At 34.4% G+C, this 22,872-nt stretch overlaps 1 protein-coding gene across 2 annotated transcripts in view; it reads right to left on the bottom strand.

Moving 5' to 3' along the window:
• SLC36A4 (solute carrier family 36 member 4) overlaps window positions 1-22,872 on the bottom strand; it is a 45,891-nt gene that overhangs the window by 17,553 nt on the left and 5,466 nt on the right. Inside the window, exons 2-9 of one of the 2 annotated variants that reach the window (XM_060018111.1) lie at window positions 17,311-17,434; window positions 16,054-16,144; window positions 14,510-14,598; window positions 13,390-13,485; window positions 11,250-11,334; window positions 6,174-6,401; window positions 4,136-4,234; window positions 952-1,121 (exon numbers count right to left, since the gene is read on the bottom strand). In XM_060018111.1, the coding sequence (XP_059874094.1) occupies window positions 952-1,121; window positions 4,136-4,234; window positions 6,174-6,401; window positions 11,250-11,334; window positions 13,390-13,485; window positions 14,510-14,598; window positions 16,054-16,144; window positions 17,311-17,434 (982 nt within the window). The remainder of the gene's footprint in view (window positions 1-951; window positions 1,122-4,135; window positions 4,235-6,173; window positions 6,402-11,249; window positions 11,335-13,389; window positions 13,486-14,509; window positions 14,599-16,053; window positions 16,145-17,310; window positions 17,435-22,872) is intronic. The other variant, XM_060018113.1, reaches the window with a different exon arrangement.

The following is a 22,872-nucleotide window of genomic DNA, read 5'->3' as shown; positions in this document are numbered from 1 at the left end:
GATTGGGATTGACACATATACACTATTGACACTATGTATAAAATAGACAACTAATGAGAACATACTGTATAGCACAGGGAACTCTACTTAGTGCACTGTGGTGACCTAAATGGGAAGGAAATCCAAAACAGAGGGGATATATGTATATGTACAGCTGATTCATTTTGCTGTACAGTAGAAACTAACATAACATTGTAAAGCAACTATATTCCAATAAAAATTAATTAAAAATTATTTTCTAATATGTTAATTGAAAAAAATCCACGTATAAGTGGACCCATGCAGTTCAAACCCATGTTGTTTGAGGCTCAACTGTACAATGTGGCCTAATTGTGTTCAGAAAGGACTTGGGGCACATACAGTATTAAAGGTGACCAGTAAAACAGTGAGGGCCATGAGTGATGGGTTGTAATTTTTAATCAGGAACCCAGAGTGTTGTATTTTTGACAGCAAGGATAAGTATTAAATTTTTTTAATAAGGTGAGTGTATATTAAAAGATTCATGTTTTGTATGGACACCAAGGGGGGAAGCAGCGGGGGCGGGGGTGGTGGTGGTGTGATGAATTGGGAGATTGGGATTGACATGTATACACTGATATGTATAAAATGGATAACTAATAAGAACCTGCTGTATAAAAAAATAAATAAAATTCGAAAAATCCAAAAAATAAAAATAAATAAATAAAAGTCATGTTTTACTCTTATATGTTACTCAAATTTGGAACACCCTATAATTCTGAATCTTTTAAAAAAATCCCACAAGAATATGTAAAATCACAGGTGATCTCTTCTGAAGATTATGAAAAAAATTTAGATTACACAAAAAAAAAAATCGCAGTAAAGATTTTAAATGTTTAAATCATAAAACCAAGAATACACCTTTATCATGAAACATTGGTAAATTATACTACAAAATACACAAACTAGGTTAACAAACTCTTGTCTACCTACCACACATCTTGGGGAAGATTTAAAGTTATGCTGCCTTTGATTTCATCATGGAAACACATATATCCTAAGGTAGCTAATGTTACATACAGGGTTGTAACAATTCCCATGCCAATATTCAATGCTTGGGTGAAGCGTTTTGATTCTTTCATTTGGTTTTCCAGTGGAAGGACCTAAGAAGAGAATGCAAATAATTTAAAACAATCTAATATCCTGTCTTATATGTACACAAATGAATCTTTCTATAGTTTATATGCAAACATAATTGTAGATGTATTTTTCTACGTGTTACATATTTTTTCACACTACAGATTTTTTTATTCTTAAAATAAAAAGATTTGAAATCAGCTCTTAGTAGGCAAAACTATCTGTCAGGTTTTTTAAAATAAACTTCTTACTCTGGAATAATTTTAGATTTACAGAAAAGATGCAGAGACAAACAGAAGACTCCCATATATTCCTGACCAGTTTCCGCTATTGTTAACATTTCACACTACCTAAGTACCTGTGTTACAACTAAGAACCAATATTGGTACATTACTATTAAACTCCCAACTTTATTTGCATTTCACTAGTTTTCCCACTAACGTCCTTTTTCTGCTCCAGGGTCCCATCCAGGACAGCACATTGCATTTTGCTGTCCTGTCTCCTTAATCTCCTCTGGTCTGTGGCAGTTTCTCAGTCCTTCCTTATTATCCGTTACCTTGACAGCTTTGAGGAGCATTGGTTAGGTATTTGGTACACTGTCGCTCTATTTGGGTTTGTCTGGTGTTTTCTTCATGACTAGACTGGGAAAATAGGTTTCAGAAAAGGATACCACAGAGGTGCAGTGCCCTTCTCATCACCCATGCTATCAACGTGATTTATCACTGGTGAAGTTAATTTTGATCACTTGGGCAAGACAGTGTTTGCCAGGTTTCTCTGCCTGTAGAGATTTTTCCTCCTGCCTCATCATACTCTATTCATTGGAAGTAAGTCACTACAGATAGAGGGGATTAAATTAGAGCTCCTGGAGGGTGGGTATCTACATAAGTTATTTGAAAATCTGCCCTACGTACTTATTTATTTAATCATTTATTTGTATAAGTATGGATTCATGTATATCTGTTTTATACTTTGAGTATGAATCCCAAACACTATTATTTATTTTGTTGCTCATATCGTTCCATCTTTGGTCTCATGAATTCTATCAGGTTGGGTCCTGTGTCCCTTTGACATGCATCCATTCTTTTGTTTTTTGAGCACTTCCATACTTTCTGGCACTACAAGATGCTCCAGACCCACATTGAATTTCCTTGCTTCAGCCCTACAATCAGCTATTTCTCCAAAGAACTTTGGTTCCTTTGTTGGAGAACTGTATTTAGAACTCAAGATCTGGGCGCTGAGTGTGCTCATTGCTACTGGGCGCCACTGCTTCCAGTTCTCTCAGCAGACAGAGTTAGGAAATATATGGATGTATACTAACCCATGTATATACATGTCTATAACTGTTCCTATATCTATCCATCTGTATCTAAGGTCCGTCAATTTAATAAGATGAATATTTTCATTATGGGGAAAAAAAAACCTTTAAAGGAAAAAAGGCTAACTGAAAGGTTAATTTTTTAGGCAAATATTTGGAGATTTTGACCATACAATTTGACCATGCAGTGAAAGACACTAAGTAATAATAATAACAAGTATTTACTGAGTGCTTACAATGTGCTAGGTATTTTTCAAAAGCTTTGCATGTAATACATCACATCGTATTTACAATAACCTCATGAGATAATAACTAATTTCATCTCCACTTTTCAGGTGCGTTAGTCAGGTCTACGTGGAAATTTTAAGTGATTAACAGAAAACAGAACAGTGAACAATTTGTATGTTCCGGAGATAATCCAGACCTGAAATAAGAAGCTAAAGCCAAGAACGGTGTCAATGCAGCTAGAAAAGGAGGAAGAGAAGGAAATGAACATTTACAGAGGCTCCCTCAAGCAGCATTAAATGTTTTACACATAATCTCCTTTATGGAATAGATTTGGGGAAATATGAAAAGAAGACTCAACATGTCTTAATTACTGACTGGAATGGGGAAACCAGGGACACAGTGAAAAGAAATACTCCAACATTTCAAGCTTGAGTGAGTGGAAGTAAAACTAAAATAAATAGAGAAATGAGAAAGTGAAACTGGTTTTAGATTAAAAAAAAAAAAAGGTATCTGTCAGACTTCGGAGTTGTTGAATTTGAGATGTCAGAGGAACAACACTTAACTGGAAATGTCCAACAGTTAACTAGAGCTTACTAGTTAAAGCAGAAATGAAAATCTACACTTATATCTGTAACACAGATAAGTGGAGCTGTAAGAATTAGTGAGAATTCTATAAAGGAGAATTCAGAGAGAGCAGAAACCCAAGTAAAATGGCATAAAATTGTCTTTTAGTTCTGTTTTGTCTGCGGTTCATATAAATAGATGTTTATGAGTGGTTTTGCTCCCATACCAAACCATCAGGCTATGAAACATAAGCTGTGGAGTAAACAGCAATATTCAACTTTCCCCAAATCTACATATTCTAGGCTTGAAATGAACTGGAAGCATCTTTAATGGAAATATTTAGGATCTCAGAATTCTCAGGATGTTTGTATCTCTTGGTATTAGCTTTATGATAACATCATTTCTCAAAACAAGTATGATACGTATAAATCTAAGAAGAGAATTTATATTTGACTCTTCTTATGCAATAGTAACTTTGTAACAATTTCAATTCATTTAAAATCATCTAGTCTATAAAATATGATGTTTGGGATTTGTCTGAATATAACCCAGACTTGCTAGAGTAGACAGAATACAGATCAAACAAAATTAGCCATAAGTTAATGGTTTTTGAAGCTGGGTGATGCTTACATAGGCGTTCATCACACTATTCTCTAAGTTTTGTATAGGTTTGAAAATTTCCACGATAAAATGTTAAAAAATCATCTATTCAAATGTTCTCACTTTACAGATTAAGAAAAAGTGATACATCTAAGATAAAAGTCTTGGTAAGTAGAAGTAAACTATAATTCAAGTCTATCGTACCAAAATGCAAATCGTTTTCTAGGAATAAAAAAAATAGAAACGAAAGAAAAACAGGCATTTTTAAATGTAAATAAGTCCTTGTGTTAACTTAAGATTTTAAAACAACAGTAATAAAGACTAAATCCTTACCACTCCTATGCCTTCAAAAGCAAATACAGCAGTACCAAAAAAGAGAGGGTATTTTTTCCAGCCAGCCACTACTGGAAGGTTGTGGGGATCTGGCATATTCTGGAGAAAGAAAAAATAAGATGTCAATAACTTACATCTTTACGTACTTGAAAGAATTTAAAATGGAAGAGCGAAATCATATACTTCTGAGCTTCACAGCAGCAAACGTGTATTATAAATGTGAATAACTCTTTCAATAAAAACTTTAAGCATCCTATGTTAAACGTAGCCAAGCCGTTAGGATTTCACTGCCAAAAGCAATTGTTTCCCTCAAGCCCATACATTCCATCTGAGCTAAATGCTCCTGATTACCTGTTTCCACCTGTAAGTCCCAGGCTGTTCTCACTGGGTATGGCTCCTGCCATAATAGGAAATACATAAGCATATTCAACGTCTGAGCTGAGAGCCATATAGTCAGTTATCAACCACTGCTGACGGTGTCCAATGAAATTCATTCCCCACTCTACTTTCCTTGCTCTTTTGGTCTCTAAGATTTCCCGACTTTGGCTTTCTATCCCAATAACGCTGTGCTGTTCTCTAGAACAGGTCTCCTCGTGGTTTCAGCATCTTACTCTTTGACCTGACAGTTGCCATTACCCTTATTACTTGTGCCTATGCCTTGACTCTGGCTTTGATTTCTTGGTCTTGACTCATATAGCCTTCTTCTAACTCTCATTATCTGGAAGCTCACAGACTGCGCATCTTGTTCAAGATCCCTGGGTCCACACTGGCCACTTCTTCCAGCTAGCCCAAGTCTCCTCACCAGCCTGTGTTCTCTGCCTTTACCTGACTAGAAGTGGAATTCAAGGCCAATGAAAGAGGATGAACAAAGAAACTGAAGTGTGACAGCACAGGGAAAATTTGGGGAATAGATTTAGAAGATCTGAAGCATAGGTAGAACTGTGTGATATAATGGTGAAACATAAGCTAGGGTCAAAATGAAAAATTATTAAAATGTTTGGATTATTGGATAACGCTAAACTGTACTTCAAGGCTCACATGGTTCCCTCTACCTAAGGAGCCTCCTTTTCTGCTCCACTAACTCCTACATGTCCAGCCAAGGGGTCACGAACTCCAGAAAGCCTTGTGAGATCTTCCTGCCTGTCCCCTTTCACTCTCACATGCTATAACAAAGAGTCTACAGGCTTTGGAATTAAGATGGGGCAAAAAGGCAACATAGATCCATCATAAAAGAATTTGTAATGAATTGCTAATGGAGATTTTAGGACAACTGCTTTGGCAGCAATGTATAAAATGGACTGTATCAGGAAAAAATAGGATTCTCCACCTTTTTTGAGTCACTGGCTCCTATGAGAGATGAAAGCTATACAGCTGCTCAGTAGAAAAATGCATATATACATACAGAAACACTAAATCTTATCAATAATTTTAAGGGATTTGCAGATCTCCTGAATCCCATCAATAGAATATTTTAAGGAAACTTGGCTAAGGATCTCCAGACTGCCGACAATGAAATGAGTTGAGGTTATTGCATACATCAGATAAAGAGGTTACAGCCTAGTGTAGTGGCAGTGAGCTGAAGTGGTGGCAGCAAATAAAGGTTCAGAAGTGAAAGAGAATTATAAAATCATGTCTATATTCCCGTCTCTTGTGATTGGTTTAAATCTTAAAGGAATAAACAGAACACTAATGAGTTCTTTGTTTCACGTTAGGTAGTGCACTAAGGCACGATCCTAAATCTCACAACTCTAATAAGTCAGGTATTACTATCTTCTGAAGCAACATCATACAGCCCAGAAGCATACTTACCAGGATTCAAAACCAGATCTGACTACAAAGCCTATGCTTTCAATCTCTATGTCATATATTGCTTATTCAACTAAACAGTATCCCCGAGAAGGAAACCAGAGTTCCCTGATTATCTCCTGTGTGACACATATGAAGTAGAGTCTTTACTTATCATTACTTTTACCTCCAAAGTGAAAAACATTTACTTGTTAAGAAACATATGACACGGTTAAAAACATGTTATACTTACCCTAACAATGTACTGATAAATTATCACAAGACTCACAGCCATGGAAACGTTGGCAAGGAATGAAAGCACAAATAGATTCTTGAGCTCACGAATGAAGACCAGAAGAATCAGAAATGGAAGGAAGCAAAGCATATATATCCTTAGGTCAATAGTTCTTCTCTCACATGGATCTGATGAATTGGTACTATTCAAAACAAACACTTTACTCTCCAGGAACCCTTCATGAACCTATACGGGATTACCAGGAGAATAAGGAAGAGGGGGGAAAAAAACTTCCATCAACTTATAATAATAAAGGAGAAATATGAAAAAAATTATGATCTATATACACTCTATGATAAATTCATTTACAATAAATAAAAGACACAGTTTTAAGATACTCTAGTGTCTTAGAAATATATATATCAAATTTAAGGATAATTAAAATAGGATAATCTTCTTTGCAAAATAACTTTATCATACTGTGAAAAGAAAGTTCACTAGAAAATTATGAGGATGGATTTACTAATTTATTGTGAAGCTTTGTGACTGTGGTGCTCATGATGCCTAGAAAGGCTCAACCTGCTTCTCAGATAATCAGAAGTGGAAGCATGCTTGTCCCAAATGGCCACTGGGTATTCTACTAACATACTTTTCTCAAAGTAAGAAACAATCTCTAAGTACCTCTTAAAAATGTACAGCACTCAAAATTAAATTTAGAAATCAGAGCCTAACTTTAAAGGTATTTTATAAAGCAACTGCTGATGAATCATCATCACTGTCAATAAATATTTGTTAAAAATCAACTATCTTCATGCATGCTAGACACTAAATAGATTTTTATTCGAGCAAAAAACTTCTACAAGATAAATCAACTTTGCCTCAGAATTTATTCAGCCACGTCTATAAAACTATATTCAACTTTCAAAAGAGATTCAATGATTATAGGCTCCATTTATTAAAAATTGTCCTTGATTCAATTAATCACATAATCCAACTTACAAAAATAGAAATGAAATTATAGAGGACTTTAAAAATAATCTTTAAAACTCACAGCACAGGCAGATCAAACTATAATATAAATTCCAGTGAAAATCTATTTGCCCCAAATACTGTACCCTCCTTTGAACACAATGGAACGCAAAGACTTATCAAGTCTCTGGATACATAAATTCTTAAGAACCAGACCCTATAGTAATAACAGCAAGTATTTTCTGAGTACTTTCTATGTGTCAGATACTGAACTAAATGTTATACAACATCTCATTTAATCCTCAAAACAACACTCTGAGGTGGGTGGTAGTATTAATATCAATTTATAGCTGAGGAAACTGAGGTTTAGGGAGGGTAAAAAAAAAAACAACACCCTATGTAATATCAAGCCAGTAAGTCCTGGTTCTAGGATTCAAACCCAGGCCTGAGACCCCAGAATCTAGCTTGTGACAGGTACATGTTTACCTGACCAAAATGCTGCAATCCTTAAAGAGGGGCCCTGCCCAAGTAGCCACCTGGCCTCCACCTTGACATCTCTCTCTCTCTCTCCTTAAATACAGTAACAAAAGGCCAAAAAGTCAGAAGTACAGAACAAAATCCTGATATGAATAATAATTGAAGTGTTTAATTTTACACTTATCCACAATAAGCAATGTTTAGTGTCACTACAAATGTACATATCATCTTAAACTGCAGGGAATATATCTACTAGTTTTAAGTTATATTGGCAATTTATAACTCACACAGGACTAACAAACTCTCAGGTTACACCATGTACCATTTAAGAAATGCATAGCTCTCATTTATATTGTAATTGTCCATTAAAACTTTTAATTTTATTTTCTATAATTTGAAATAGAAGCAAATTTGATAATTCACATTACTTGGCTTTTAAGAATGTATTTTATTTGTTGACCCAATTTCCTCTGTAATCAAATTATTTACAGCCAAATACTTCTGTATCAAAGAAGTACGTCCAATAATCAGATTAGATAATGATCAAAGTTAAGCTCTAACAAGGATACCTGGTAAGAGAAAAGCAGTTATATAACCAATTTTAGAAAGGACTGTTTGAGTCTTTAGGTGCTTGGGAATTTGAAATCAATTCTACCACAAATCTCTCATAATAATTAGTATTCTTTGGCAGAAAGATGATTATAAAAATTCTCAAGATTAAAAAATAAAGTAAAATAAAAATGTAGATACATACCCAGAGCAAGATTCAGGTAAACATTTGAATCCTTTGGTGCCCTCTAGAGACAGAGACTGGCTATCTAATAGGACTTCCTATGATCTCACATGTTTACCAAAATGCAAAACACTGAAATAAATATTATAAAATAAAATTACTAAATTCAGTTGTTTCCATTGAGATCTCAAATTTACTAAATTCTACTATTTATTAACTTTTCAATTCAGTAATTTAATGGTTAAAATTCCAAAGGCAGATTATGTTCTTCAGCAAAGCTAAAAGGTAGAATTAAAGACACAATACGCTACATTTGCATACTGCATATAAAATGCATAATGCATTTTATAAAGGCTTTTGCAAACCTTTGTCAGCTGAGCCTCACAATAAATTTATGAGGAACATGGGGAGATTCTGCTACCGTTCCCATTTTACAAATAAGGAAACCGAGGTTTGACGAGGCACAAGAGGGTCTTACCCAATGTGTGAGTTAAAACTGAGAGCACGGATTTGAATTCAGATCTTCTGACTCTAAAGTCCATGGTCTTTGGTATCACAACATTTTTTTTCCTCTGAATGTAAAATTCCTTCCCAACTCTTCATGCTCATATACACTATTTTGTCTACCTGACATTTTCTTGAGTGTCTTAGAGTGAGAACAGAGAGGAGCTACTATAACCACCACGGACTAGAATCACTGGAAGCACCACAGTTCTTTTCCCCCTGTCGATTGTCCACAGTGGCTTAACGGGATCAAGAACGGCCATGTGACAGTTACAAAGCAGGAGATGTATACGTTTGTATGCGAACTAAACTCTTAATTCTTTGATTCGATGAAATACTGAAACTTTAATTTTATGTAGATTAAGGAGGTAAAAATCTTACAAATTTTAACTGTAAAAGTAGTAGCAATTAGTAAGGTTTAATCAAACCATGTGTCTTTTATTGGAGATTGCTATCAAGTGTGAGAACACCTCTGCAGAGAGGGAAAATCTCTGATGATGCTGTTTCAATGACCATCTGTCTGCTCTGCAGAGGTGAGGTGCTCAGCGTTGCGAAATCAGCTTTTCAAGTCTCAAGTCTGACTGAATGTCTTTTCCCATGTTGCTCTTCATGCCTTCAAAAGATCTTTCATCTATCTACAGCAAGCTTCTCCTTACCTTCCAGAGAGTCACTTTTTCTACCTGGTCTTCTTAGGATATGTGCAAATGAGTTAAATTCTTCCATTCAACTTTGGAAGCATCTGATATCATTTCATAGGAGAAAGTCACCAATCCTAAGCTTATATTTATTTTATGTACTTAACACAGTCTATGTCACACACATACACATACACACAACTAAAATCAGACAATGTCCTGCCCAGTGATGAACAATTAATATACTGTGTGGCAGCTATGTCAGGCACCTAAGTTTCTGCCCAATTCACATGACCTAGGGGACACTGCTCATGCTCTGTGAGACTAGGTTTCCTCATTCATAAAATGAGCGTAGAATTTATATTACAGAGTAGTTGTAAAAAATTAAAGGATATATATCATAGCTTATAAATATAATATTATAAGGCATTATTAGCATTGTTTATAACTTTAAATCAAGCTTGTTGGTAGCTCTCTTAGGAGATGATAGAAAAGCTATAGTACCACCATGCTGCACAATCCTAGAAAGGCACCATTTCCACTGTATTCTATGTAAATGACTGCTAAGATGGTATGTCTATCTTGCCAATAAACAGCCTCTTAACTTAGTTAGCAGCCCTACAAATATGTGACTTGTGGAACTAAATACTTGTAAACTCAAAGGCACATCATCTATAATGAGTCGTGCTGATAAAACCATCAACTCTCTTATTTATAAGAGAGAGACTCAGTGACCCTTTCCAACATTAAAAACCTAAGCTGGTGGCTTTATTAAACTTTGGCCTGCAGACCAAACCCATTCTACCACCTATTTTTGCAAATAAAATTTTATTGGAATACAGCCATATCTAATGTATTGCTGTCTATGGCTGAGTTGAGACAGAGATCATATGGCCTGCAAAACAGAAAATGCTTATTATGGCCCTTTATAAAAAATGTTGCCAAATCTTGGTCTAAATATAAAATGAAGCAGTTTATAACTTAGAAAAATGAGTCAAATATATACTTAGATATATAGATTCTGTAGAACACATATTCTGCATTAAAATACTTATGAGAAGTTCTACATATTACTATATATAATGCCTACTACTGCACCATGCACTTGTGTATACTAATAAATGTTATTGATTAAAATAAAGAAGAGCAGAGGGTGAAGTAGGAATAATAGGCCAACTACCAGTTAAAGCACATAAAGAAATGTGCTTTGGCATTATTCTGATAGGGGAGCTTTTTTATTTCAGTGCTTTGCATGTTTGTTCAAATTGACAGTCTCTACCAAGACTGCAAACCACTCTTAAAACAAACCCTTATAATATGGAGAGAACTACTGTACATTTCTGGACACAGTATCTTTTTAGACAATGGCAATAATTATGAGATTTTAATAATGCCCACTTTTTAACTTCACTTTTTAGGCTGCTGGCTAATGCCTTATATACTTTTTTATAAAATATCAATGTAAAAAATATGCTACCAAAACATCCGTGTATCTGCTTTTGAGGTCTAAATTCCAAATAGCCAAGAATCAGTAAATTATGCCTGTTTTGATCTGAAAGAACAAGCATTATTGATATAATAGCAAGAAACGTAAAATTCAATTATAGCAGAATCCAACTTGCAAAAAAAAAACGACTAAAGGAAAATCTGGAAAGATACATGATTTATGAAAGAAACACATTTTCATATTCAACCACAGCTTACTCAGAGGAAATATGATGCCATAACCATGGCATCAGAAGAAAATGATTTCAAAAACTGGAGAAAAATACTTACTTGTTTCACATTTTCAGCTAAGAAGACAATATAAACACTACAGAATCCCAGCTGTGTTATCACCAGAAAAAAATCAACCACACTCCTGAAAAGAGATACCCACAAATAAGTATTAATAAGAGCTGCTAAGATGTCGATGTATTTTTTCTCTTTTTAACTATTTTAAAACATTTCATAATAGTATTTATTCTTTTTACTTCATTACAATAAGAAATAGGCTTAAAGCATTTATTTTCTACAAAGAGCACATGTTTATGATCTGTTTATCACCAGAAATATTATTAAGCAAAAATATGTTACATAAGTTAAAAGCCCATATTTTCTCATCATTTCCTTCTGAAATTCAACAGTTTAAGAGTATCTGTCTAGGGCTTCCCTGGTGGCGCAGTGGTTGAGAGTCCAGCTGCCGATGCAGGGGACGCGGGTTCGTGACCTGGTCTGGGAAGATCCCACATGCCGCCGAGCGGCTGGGCCCATGAGCCATGGCCGCTGAGCCTGCACGTCCGGAGCCTGTGCTCCGCAACGGGAGAGGCCACAACAGTGAGAGGCCCATGTACCGCAAAAAAGAAAAAAAAAAAAAAGAGTATCTGTCTATAAAATGATTTCATGAAAACATTTCATCAGTTACTTTAAGCCCATCTCTCCTACTTCTCAAGATCTTTTTCAGATCAACCCAGTGTATTTCCCAGCAAACAGGATGAACATATTCCCTACTATCCAAATCACTAATAAGAACAGGAATGGGAGAGGACTGGGGACATGGCCCTAAGTCATTCCACCAGAGACCTCTCCAGGAGCTTAGCTCTGTTCATATTCTTTTAGATACTCTAAAAAATTCCAGCTACATAAAACAGCACATGGGAGTAGGAAAGGGGAATCACCGGTCAAATGAGCTTTATTTGGGTATTATTATAATCAAAAGTCGGCCTACATGTTATTAGTATACAGCCCATACCTTTCCCTATTGTTCTGGGAACAATTAGTGACACAAGAGCTTGCATTTACTAATTCGTTATAGTCTCTTGTTTGACCATTAATCTCAAGCTGTCAAGCAACCTAGTCTAAAAAATCTACAGGCCCTCCTCCTCCCATTTGAAACTTGAAGCGCCTGTGCCCATCTTCATTCTTGCCATAACTCTCTAGTTCTCTATCGTTCTTCAGGGATCTCATTTAGTTAGTAATTTTGGTGCCTTGAAATGAATTCAAGTTTCTTCTCACTGATGAATTACATATAAGGTATTCCCTTAAGATCTCTTCATCCACCTTTGATTTTAGTATCCTTACCAACAATCATTCCAGCCACTTCTATCTGAAAGCCATTCTTTTTGATAGAAAAAAATAGACAAAGTTGCCTATAGACTGGGGGCAAAGAAGGAAGAAGACAGGGTTCTGGGGGCAAATCCCTAGGGCATTAGGCTCTGTTTTCTTCCTTCTCCTACACAGCATATCAGGCTGTGAACTCTGAGCAGCTCATAAACACATCTAACGTCCTGAAAATCCCCAGAAAGGCCATATTGAACCATAAACTACTCTACTAACACTGCTCTTTTCCTTCTTTTAATTTCCACCGCATGTATCATTTGTACCATAGCCAGCATGTTGTGAATTGCCTGTGCTTATTTTCCAGTCCTGTATTTACCTGATTTTGATTAGCCATGTCCACCAATAATAAAGTTACATTTAAACAATACAAAAATAAAAACAAGATTATGCTAAAATACATACTTTGGATGTCTTAAGAACATGTAGCTAAACACCACAATTTTATTTGAAATAGAGATAGCAACATTTCTCTTGTTCTTTTTCCTTTACTTAATTATTGATCATGATTATACCAGAGGTTAGCTAGGTGCTTTATAAATATCATTTTATTTAGACTACCATAATAATACTTCACAGGATTACTCATTTGATAGTGAAAAACTAAAACAAAATAAAAATACTTTGACCCAGGTCATAAATTTGTAAGATGGTAGAGTTGAGATTTGAATCCAAGTCTGTCTAACTCTAAATATTGTTTCCTCCCAACTTTATCACAATTTTGTTAATGTATCTTGCCAGGTTGAAATACTTAAAATTAATGTAAGTTTAAATATTATTAATACTTAAAATAATTACTAATAACATAGCAAGTACTTACCGTCCCCATGCTGCTTGCTTCTGCAGACAACTCCAAGGACTTACTTCCATAGCAAAACTCACAGTGTCACTATACCCTAATGTTGACCTTTTAAACCTGAAATTTAATGACATACATGCATATGAAAAAGAAAAATTTTTAATTGGTCCATAAATCCATTTCTTGAAAAGAACATCAGATAAATGGGCTATACACTGACAGAGGTGTTTTTGAAATTTTGAGATCTGCATACTTCTAAAGTTATCTCATGAAATTAAAAATTTTTATATACCCTTCTTACCGGTATATTAGTTTTTATCCACTGTTAAAGTTTATGTATTTGTTGCATTCATATAACGTAGTATTTGTGTTTCACTGATTTAAATGTTTCAATTATCTAAAAACATCAACTGCACTGTTCAAGCTTAAATTATTCCATTCTTAGAACGGCATTATTTAATACATCTGTACAGGGCTTTATAATATATTGTTACACAAACTACCCTATTTAATCATCAAAATAGCCATGTTGTCTCTCCTATTTTTTTAAGTATATATTGTTATTTAAAGATCATAAATGACGTGCCCGAAGTTTTAAGAACATTTAGCAACAACAAAAAAGAGTTAAGATTAGAATGTTAGTTTATCAGAATAGACAATACTCGTTTTTTTAAAAAGTTGGTTCACTATCCAATAGAATCATTTTATGATGCAAAAATAAAGAAAACAAAATATTGTTTCATTGACTATCTACCAACCCACATATCAGCAAAGAGCAGCAAAGGCATTACACCCAAAATGAAATTACTAACAAATTAAAGACCATTATTCTTTAACTAAAAGTAGCCCTGCTGTCTCCACTTTCCCCATATAACTTCCCTGAGTTTTTTCACTTACACTAAATAAAAGAAACCATTCTATTTCACTTCTTTTAAAAGAAGTATATATATTCTGACTAGATTGCAATCATATGAAATCCTACGTTTTCCCATATTCATTATCCTAGACTTGTCTATGTTACAGATTATAGGAAATACAACTTCTAGTCGCAAAGCACAGTAGAAATATAAGACTATCTGATACTTTAAATAAATATATAGATTTAAAATAAATTAAATAGACTTGACAAATCCACATTTACCTCTGACATAGAAAGTGACTGCAACGTACCAAAATGTGCATACAGTGAACAGAAATAATTCCTATAAACACAAGGCTGATTGGTCCAAGCTGTGAGGGAAACATTTTATAATATTTAAATATTTCAGTTTAATAAAAATCAAGTTACCTTATAAACAATGAGACAACAGACTACTAATTTGCAGTGAGTAAATATTTGTTAGACAAAATGATTAAAGAGTCATTTGCATAAGGGAAATTAGTGAACCTGATACAGAAAGAATTTAGTAATATTTAAGACAACCACATATGATTCCATTTTATCGACTTGGCTATCCAAAGCTATGAATGTAGAGTATAGGTATGCAACAAAGTAGAATAGAATACAACATCATACTTAACATCGGATGGCAAATCTGTGACTATCAGTGTCTCACCATTATAAGTATATGCAACTATGAATCATTATCTAAATGATTAAAAAGCACTGTATCATCTGGCATTGTGGGCAATCTACTTCTTCCATAGATTGCTTGTTGAGAATTACGTGTGGGAAACTGTGCCTAGAAAATAATTATTTGAAAAAGTGGTACATAAAAATTTTCAAGTACTTATTTACTAAAATTAAAATGATGCCTGATTATTGAGAGACAGACAAAATGTTGCCAAAGTTTATTTTTATAATCAGAAATTTTGAAGTTTCTCTAAATTAGGGTGGACAAAGTCCAATGCAGAGAAAGATGATAGTTACAACTGTTGTTAAGAAAACTGGTCAGTTAAAAAAAGTTAAATATAATTTCACTACTTCATAAGTGAATTCTCCCCTATCAGGATTCTCTATAATTACAATAATTGGTTCTAACAAAACTTTGAATATTTGTTTTCAAAAGATATTGTTATTCCTAGGGGCTTCCCTGGTGGCGCAGTGGTTGAAGAGTCCACCTGCCAATGCAGGGGACTTGGGTTCGTGCCCCGGTCCGAGAAGATCTCACATGCCGCAGAGCGGCTGGGCCCATAAGCCATGGCCGCTGAGCCTGCACGTCCGGAGCCTGTGCTCCGCAATGGGAGAGGCCACAGCAGTGAGAGGCCCACGTACCGCAAAAAAACAAAAACAAACAACAAAAAAAGATATTATTATTCCTTTTCTTAACTATTATTCTTTAAGTCTGAAAACTACATATTTTATTTGGAATCTAAAAAACTATAAAATTTCGCCAATACAAATACTCTATAAATGTTTGTTGATATGAACATATTACTTAAATTCCTGAAAATCCAAAAGAATAATAAGATATAACCATACCTGGAAAAATCAAATAGTGATTTAGGATCTTTCTGTCAAATATTATAAATAAGTAATTAAGTAGAAATGAAAAGGGTAATTAACTCTCATTTTTAGATATTATTATCACAGTTCACATAATTTTATCAGCAACAGCTAAATGATTATCTAGTTGTCACCTGACCAGGTTACATTTGACTAGGTCAGATGTTAACTTGTAATTTTTGCTGTAAATTAAGACTGATAACTGTATTTTAACTAGAGATTACAAAGATGAGTCTTACCACTATGCCTGCATTTTTTATTGCCAGTGGAAGTCCTAAAAGACCAGTTCCAATATTTCCCTTAAGAAGATGCATAAGAGTTTGTACAAATCTGAAAAGTAAAAGTTGTAAGATTTAAACATTTTAGAACAAAAGCTATTAAAATCACATGACCATGGTTTTAGCATTAGAAGGGAACTAAAAATTAATCTAGGCAAGGAATCAAATTAACATTTCCATTCAACCAGAAGTTGAATGAACCAAAAGTTATATTTGCTTCAAGTCCTATCTTTGCTACTTAAAAGTGGAATACAGAGGGTTACTATGGAGATTAAATGAGTTATTTAAGTGAAAGTATTTTTGTATTTATTAAAGTAATAAAGAAAAGGTAATTTTCTCATAAGTTTCTTTGCTGCTATGATATTCAGAACAATGTTGAAGACTATATACAGCTAAGCTGGTAAAACAGCAATTTGTTGCACTATCTATGTAACCATGATATTAAACATAGCTGATCTATGATTATCAACCTCAGAGGAAGTTAATTAAAAGAAAAAAACATACAATTTCTAAAACTATGTGTATCATCAGGTAAGATAAATACTAATTAACTTTCAGACAACATGAACTCCCAAGGGATTTCACCTAAGAAAAGTTTCCAAGAGGCATTTGAAGGAGGTCTCTTGACCAAGAAAAAACAAATTAAACTAGGAAGAATAGCACAAATTTTTAACTTATGAAACAAAAATGCTTGCCTAAAAATTTTTTTACTTTATTCTTTTTTGATCAATTAAAATGTTACTTTGCTTAACTGTTAAATCACTATTAGAATAATATCTTATTCAAATCTATTCATGATGACAAAATAACAAAAAAAGTTTAAAAAATGTTCCACTGCTTCCCTGGGACCTTGACTTTGTTTCATACCATCCACTCAACATAAAGAAGTGTTTACTACCTACTTCCCACGGTCTAACTCCTAACCATTTCAGAAGCCCCTTCTCTTAAAATTTCTCTTCCTCTCAATCTGATCTCCCTTCTTTCAAGATCCATAGCATTTGATACATATCATCATTTTAGTAATTCCTACACACGGCTCTGTAATTTAGATGTATTTCTTCTTTCCCAAATAGACTATAAACGCCTTGAGGGTGAGAACCGTATCTTATTCATCTTTGTGTCTTCTGTAGTATCTACTTAAGTGCCTGGTCCATAGCAGATGATTACAAAATATACACTGAGTGAAAAGAGAAAATGACATTTAACCTGAACACTTACGAAATACCCTCTTGACCATCAAGCTGGTAACGCTTCTGAACAGGCAGGAGCTCTTGCTCGTGTTCTTCATCTGATGTCCCATCAAAGTTTTGCTCATTTATTAAGGGTCTCATTATATCCATATCTTTAAAAAGAAAAAGTGCTTCACTACCATTTTAAAACTTGGCTTAAAGCTGGTATAAATAACGGTTTTAATAGGACATGCCATTTGTACGCATCTTTACTATTTCCACCCTAAGTTAATTCACATTAATACTTTTGAGTTCTACCGTATTTAGAAAGAAACAACTAGACTCATTTGCTGGATATTTGGTTTGGACTAAGCAGTGCAAAGTGAAAAGCATAAGTATTCAATGCAAAATGTTTTCTGTTTTGTCTACCTGAGGTTTATAGTAAATGATGATAGAATTACGGGGTGAAAAATGTGAAGAAATAATAAAATGAACTTCCATCTCTTGTTAGCTTCAAATCATACTGAGTACATAAACGGTAATCATATTTTTATTTATTTTTATTCTTAAAAATTAAAAAAAACTTTTTAACTGAAGTAGAGTTGTATAATATTATATGTTACAGGTGTATGTATAGTGGTTCACAATTTTTAAAGGGTATACTCCATTTATAGTTATAAAATATTGGCTATATTCCCCATGTTGTACAATATATCCTTGTAGCTTATTTTATATCTAATAATTTGTACCTCATAATCCCCTACCCCTATATTGCCCCTCCCCCCTTCCTTCTCCCCACTGGCATCCACTAGTTTGTTCTCCATACCCGTGAGTCTGCTTTTTTGTTATACTCACTAGTTTGTTGTAGTTTTTAGATTCCACATAAGTGATATCATACAGTATTTGTCTGTCTGACATAATACCTTCCAAGTCCATACGTGTTGTTGCATATGGCAAAATTTCATTCTTTTTTATGGCTGAGTAGTATCCCATTGTGCGTACATACCACATCTTCTTTATCCACCCATCTGTTCATAAACACTTAGGTTGCTTCCATATCTTGGCTATTGTAAATAATGCTGTTGTGCACATTGGGGTGCATGTAGCTTTTCAAATTAGTGTTTTGGGTTTTTTTGTACATATACCCAGGAGTGGAATTGCTGGCAAGCATAATTTTAAATGCTTTAAGAAAATTATAAAGCCATTCCAATCTTTAAATTTTTAGTACCACAATCTATTCTTATATCTAGCAATTTTTAGCATGATTTTGCTCCTTCTGAGGAGAAAGATAACACTAGGCATCACTGTCTGTCTTGTTCTCGTAAAATTCACTAAATTCAAATTTATTGAGATGACTGATATGCATTAGTAAGGTCTGAAGTATAGGATATTTTAAAGAAGTGAAAGTTTGTTCCATTCAAATACATACAATAAACCTACGTAACAGGGAATTGGGGTAACCTAAATGATTTAGTTGGAAATGACTGATTGACATAACTTTTTAAAACTTATTTTGTAATAATTTCAAACTTACTTTAAATTTGCATGAATAGTACAAAAAACCCTCCCATGTACCCTTTACAGGCTCAACAAATTTTAACATTTTGCCATGTTTTCTTTTTCTTTCTCAAATGTTTATCACTTGTTATTAACTATTTGAGAGTACATTACATATATCATGCCATTTTACCCTATCACTAGCATGTATTCCCTATGAACAAGAATATTTTCCTGAATATTCACAGTAATCAAGTTCAAGTAGTTTAATATTGATCAATACTTTTACTTAATCTACATTCTATTTTCCAGTTTCATCAACTGTACTAATAAGGTTCTCTTAGTAATTTTTTTTTGGATCATGTATTGCATTTAGTTGAGCTATTCTACTAGCTACCTTTGCCATTTTATCTTTTATGGTGCCCTTAATCCTCTTTTTTTCTTATTCTTTTTTTTTTTTTTTTTTTTTTTGCGGTACGCAGGCCTCTCACTGTTGTGGCCTCTCCCGTTGCAGAGCACAGGCTCCGGACGCGCAGGCTCAGCGGCCATGGCTCACAGGCCCAGCCGCTCCGCGGCATGTGGGATCTTCCCGGACCGGGGCACGAACCCGTGTCCCCTGCATCGGCAGGCGGACTCTCAACCACTGCGCCACCAGGGAAGCCCATTCTTATTCTTTTACTATCTTGTTTATCAGTTTTAAATGGTGTCCTCTGACTTCCACCTATACAACAATTAACGGTCTAATTCTACTTTTGCCTTTCTGTGTCTCTTATTCTCTCATCTTTCAGTTGTATTCTTTCTATCTACTTTGGCAATTTACAAAATGCTTTACATACTGTTGTTCAATCATGTCGCCACTCATGTCTTAGACTTAAATCTACAATCAATGTGTTAAATGCTTGTGATCAGTCCTCTGCCAAAGTTTCCTCAATCATCCCTTTGCTGGAAGAAGTTCATTCTCCTGTAGAATGTGCATCAGAACCACCTGCAGGGCTTGCTTAAACACAAATTGATATACTCCATGCCAAAGCTTCTGATTTTAGCAGGTCTGAGGTGGACCTGAGAATATACATTTTTAACAAGGTCCCAGGGGACTCTGATGTTGCTGGTCTGGGGACTACACTCTGAGAACCACTGCTCCAGTAGATTGCTCAGGAAGGACTCATGAGCTCAGTATTCCCTGAATTTTTGTATGTTTTAAACTATATTCTATAGCCTTGATATGAAGGACAGCTAGACAGAACATCCTTGGCTCATACTTTCTACCCTTGAGTTTCTTGGAAAATGCTGCTCTACTCTTACTTTACCTTGTATGCTATTCTTGAGAAGTCTTATGTCAGACTAATTTTCTCAGCCATTACATAATTTGTTCTTTTCGCTTGAGGTCCTGAGGAATCTTCCCTTGTTTTAAAAGTCTAATGGTTTTATTATATGTCTTAGGGTTGAGCAGTCTGAGTCAAAAGGGTACAAAGTAGGTCTGTTTGATATACAGATTTAGGTTTTCTTTTTATTTCTGGAAAATTTTCTTGGATTGTATCTTTAAGCATTTGTTTGGTTCAAATATTTTGTTTTTCTTTTTGAGAGATTCTATTACATGCTGGATCTTTGTTGTCTGTCTTCCATTTCAACTACTTTCTCTAGAACCCTTTTACTGTCTGTCTTTACCTCATTTAAATTCTTCTTTGAAATTCAATGACTTAAATTTTCATTTCAATATTTCCCTTAGGCACCTTGTAATTTATTCTTTATTTATGATTTCTCCTATTGCTAGGCATTTCATTGACAGGGATCCTAGTTTGACAGTATTTCCTTCTGTTAGCACAGTGAAGTTCAGTTTATTTAATGGATGATGTTGAGTTATCAGGGGTCATAGGGAGTAACTGGCATGTCTTCTGGTTCTTTTCCATTTCTGCAGAATCTTCAATTTCCCCCCTGTTACTTTCCTTCTTCTCTTTACTTCCAGGGATCTGAGGGGCATTTCCACTGCTTTTTTATCTCCTTCTCCTCCAGAGGCAATGTTTTGCTAAGGCTGCCTCCTCTATTCCTGCTAATGTTCAAATTCCTTCCCTGTATTCCTGGAATACAGGAATACCCTGTGTTCCTTCCCTGTGAATTACCAACTCCCCGACCTGACCTCTGTTTAGACTTTTAACGCTTTAGTTTAGATTTTCTCTTTCTAAGGGAGATTTTCACTGTGCTTCTTCCAAGCCTCTTGCTCCCCTCTCCTCTTTTGCACAGAGATTCTAAAGACTCCTCTTCCATTCTCCATATTTGCAGCAGTGACAGGAGCTCTGTTTGAAATTTTGTTTATTTTTCTATTTACAGATTATTTGAAGTTTGTGGTATCCTTGGTCTCCTATTAATGCTATAAGAATAATTTCATGAATGTGTTTACTTGTGCTCCTTGTTGAATTAACAGGTTTTGGGGGAGGATATGTGAAGAGATTAGGATTTAGGCAGCTGCCATTATCCCAGTGCTATTTGGAACTCAGCACAACAGTTTTTCACAAGAGTAAAGTTATGCTTTAAGATACTGAAAGATTCTTTAGCTTTGTAATATATTTTGAAATCAGGAAGTGTGATCAGCTTTGTTGTTTTTCAAAATTCTTTGGGATATTTAAGGTCTTCTGTAATTAAAGCATTATGATATTGGCATATTGACAGACATACAGACCAACAGAACAGAATAGAGAGCCCAGAAATCAGTCTATGCAACTGATCTTCAACAAGGGTGCCAAGAATACACAATGTGGAAAAGACAGTGTTTTCAACAAATGGTGCTCAGAATACTGGGTATCCACATACAAAAGAATGAAATTGGATTTTTATCTTATACCATACACAAAAATCAACTCAAAATGGATTAAAAACTTACATGTAAACTTGAAACTGTAAAACTTCTACAAGAAAACATAGGAGGAAAGGTTTAGATATTGGTTTTGGCAATGATTCCATGAATATGTCACCAAAAGTACAGTTAACTAAAGCAAAAATAGGTAAGTGGGACTACATCAAACTAAAAAGCTTCTGCACAGCAAAGGAAACAATCAACAGAGTGAAAAGTCAATCTAAGGAATGGGAGAATGTATTTGCAAACCATATATCTGATAAGGGGTTAATTTCCAAAGTACATAAGGAACTCCTTCAACTAAAGAGCAAGAAAAACAAAAACAAATAAAAAGAGAACCTAATAACCTGATTAATAAATTGGCTAAAGATTTGAAGAGACATTTCTCCAAAGAAGACATACAAATGGCCAACAGAAAAGATGCTCAATATCACTAATCATCATGAAATGCAAATCAAAATCACAATGAAATGTCACTTCATACATGGTAGGGTGGCCATTATCAAAAAGCAAAAGGCAAAAAAGCAACAAGTAAAATTAATTTTAATAACATTTTACTTAACCCAATATATCCAAAATATTATCATTTCAATGATAATGTAATCAATATAAAAATTATTAACAAGATATTTTACATTCTATTTTTCATACTAAGTCTTAGAAATCCAGAGTGTATATTACAATTACAGCATATTTTAATTCAGACAAACCATATTTCAGATCAGATACACATATGGCTAAAGGCTACCATGCTGGACAAGAGTAAAGTTTTGTGCAGAGGCATGACATGATCTGATTTATATTTTACCCAGGATTCCTCTGGGGCTATCTTTTCATGTAGAAAATGAGAGTAGTAATTTCTACCTCACGGGGGTTTTGTGACAGTGAAATGGGATAATATATATGAAGCATAGAGCCTCGTCCTTGGCACATAATAAGTAATCAATAAATATTAGTTTTCTTCCCCTTCCTACATAATGAAATATTAGAAAAAAATTTTGCTTTACAGGATTTTAAAATATAAATCTGACATTAATTTAATTCATTTACTACTAATAATTAATAATTCTGAGCACTTATGCACTACAAACGGTGCTATAATACTGAGTATGCATACAGACAAAATATGTTATGCCAGACAGAAGGAAATTGAGACTAGTGAAGGAGACAAATACTTAAAAACCTAACATTGGATAAGCTTTAATAGAGGTAAGAACATATGAAATAAAACAGGAATACTCATGCAAAGTAATTAAAAATTACAAA

Source organism: Delphinus delphis, chromosome 8 (assembly GCF_949987515.2).
Source record: "Delphinus delphis chromosome 8, mDelDel1.2, whole genome shotgun sequence".
In the NCBI taxonomy this organism is placed as follows: domain Eukaryota; kingdom Metazoa; phylum Chordata; class Mammalia; order Artiodactyla; family Delphinidae; genus Delphinus; species Delphinus delphis.
Note: the sequence above shows the minus strand (reverse complement) of the source record. Positions and strands in the feature narration are given on the sequence as shown.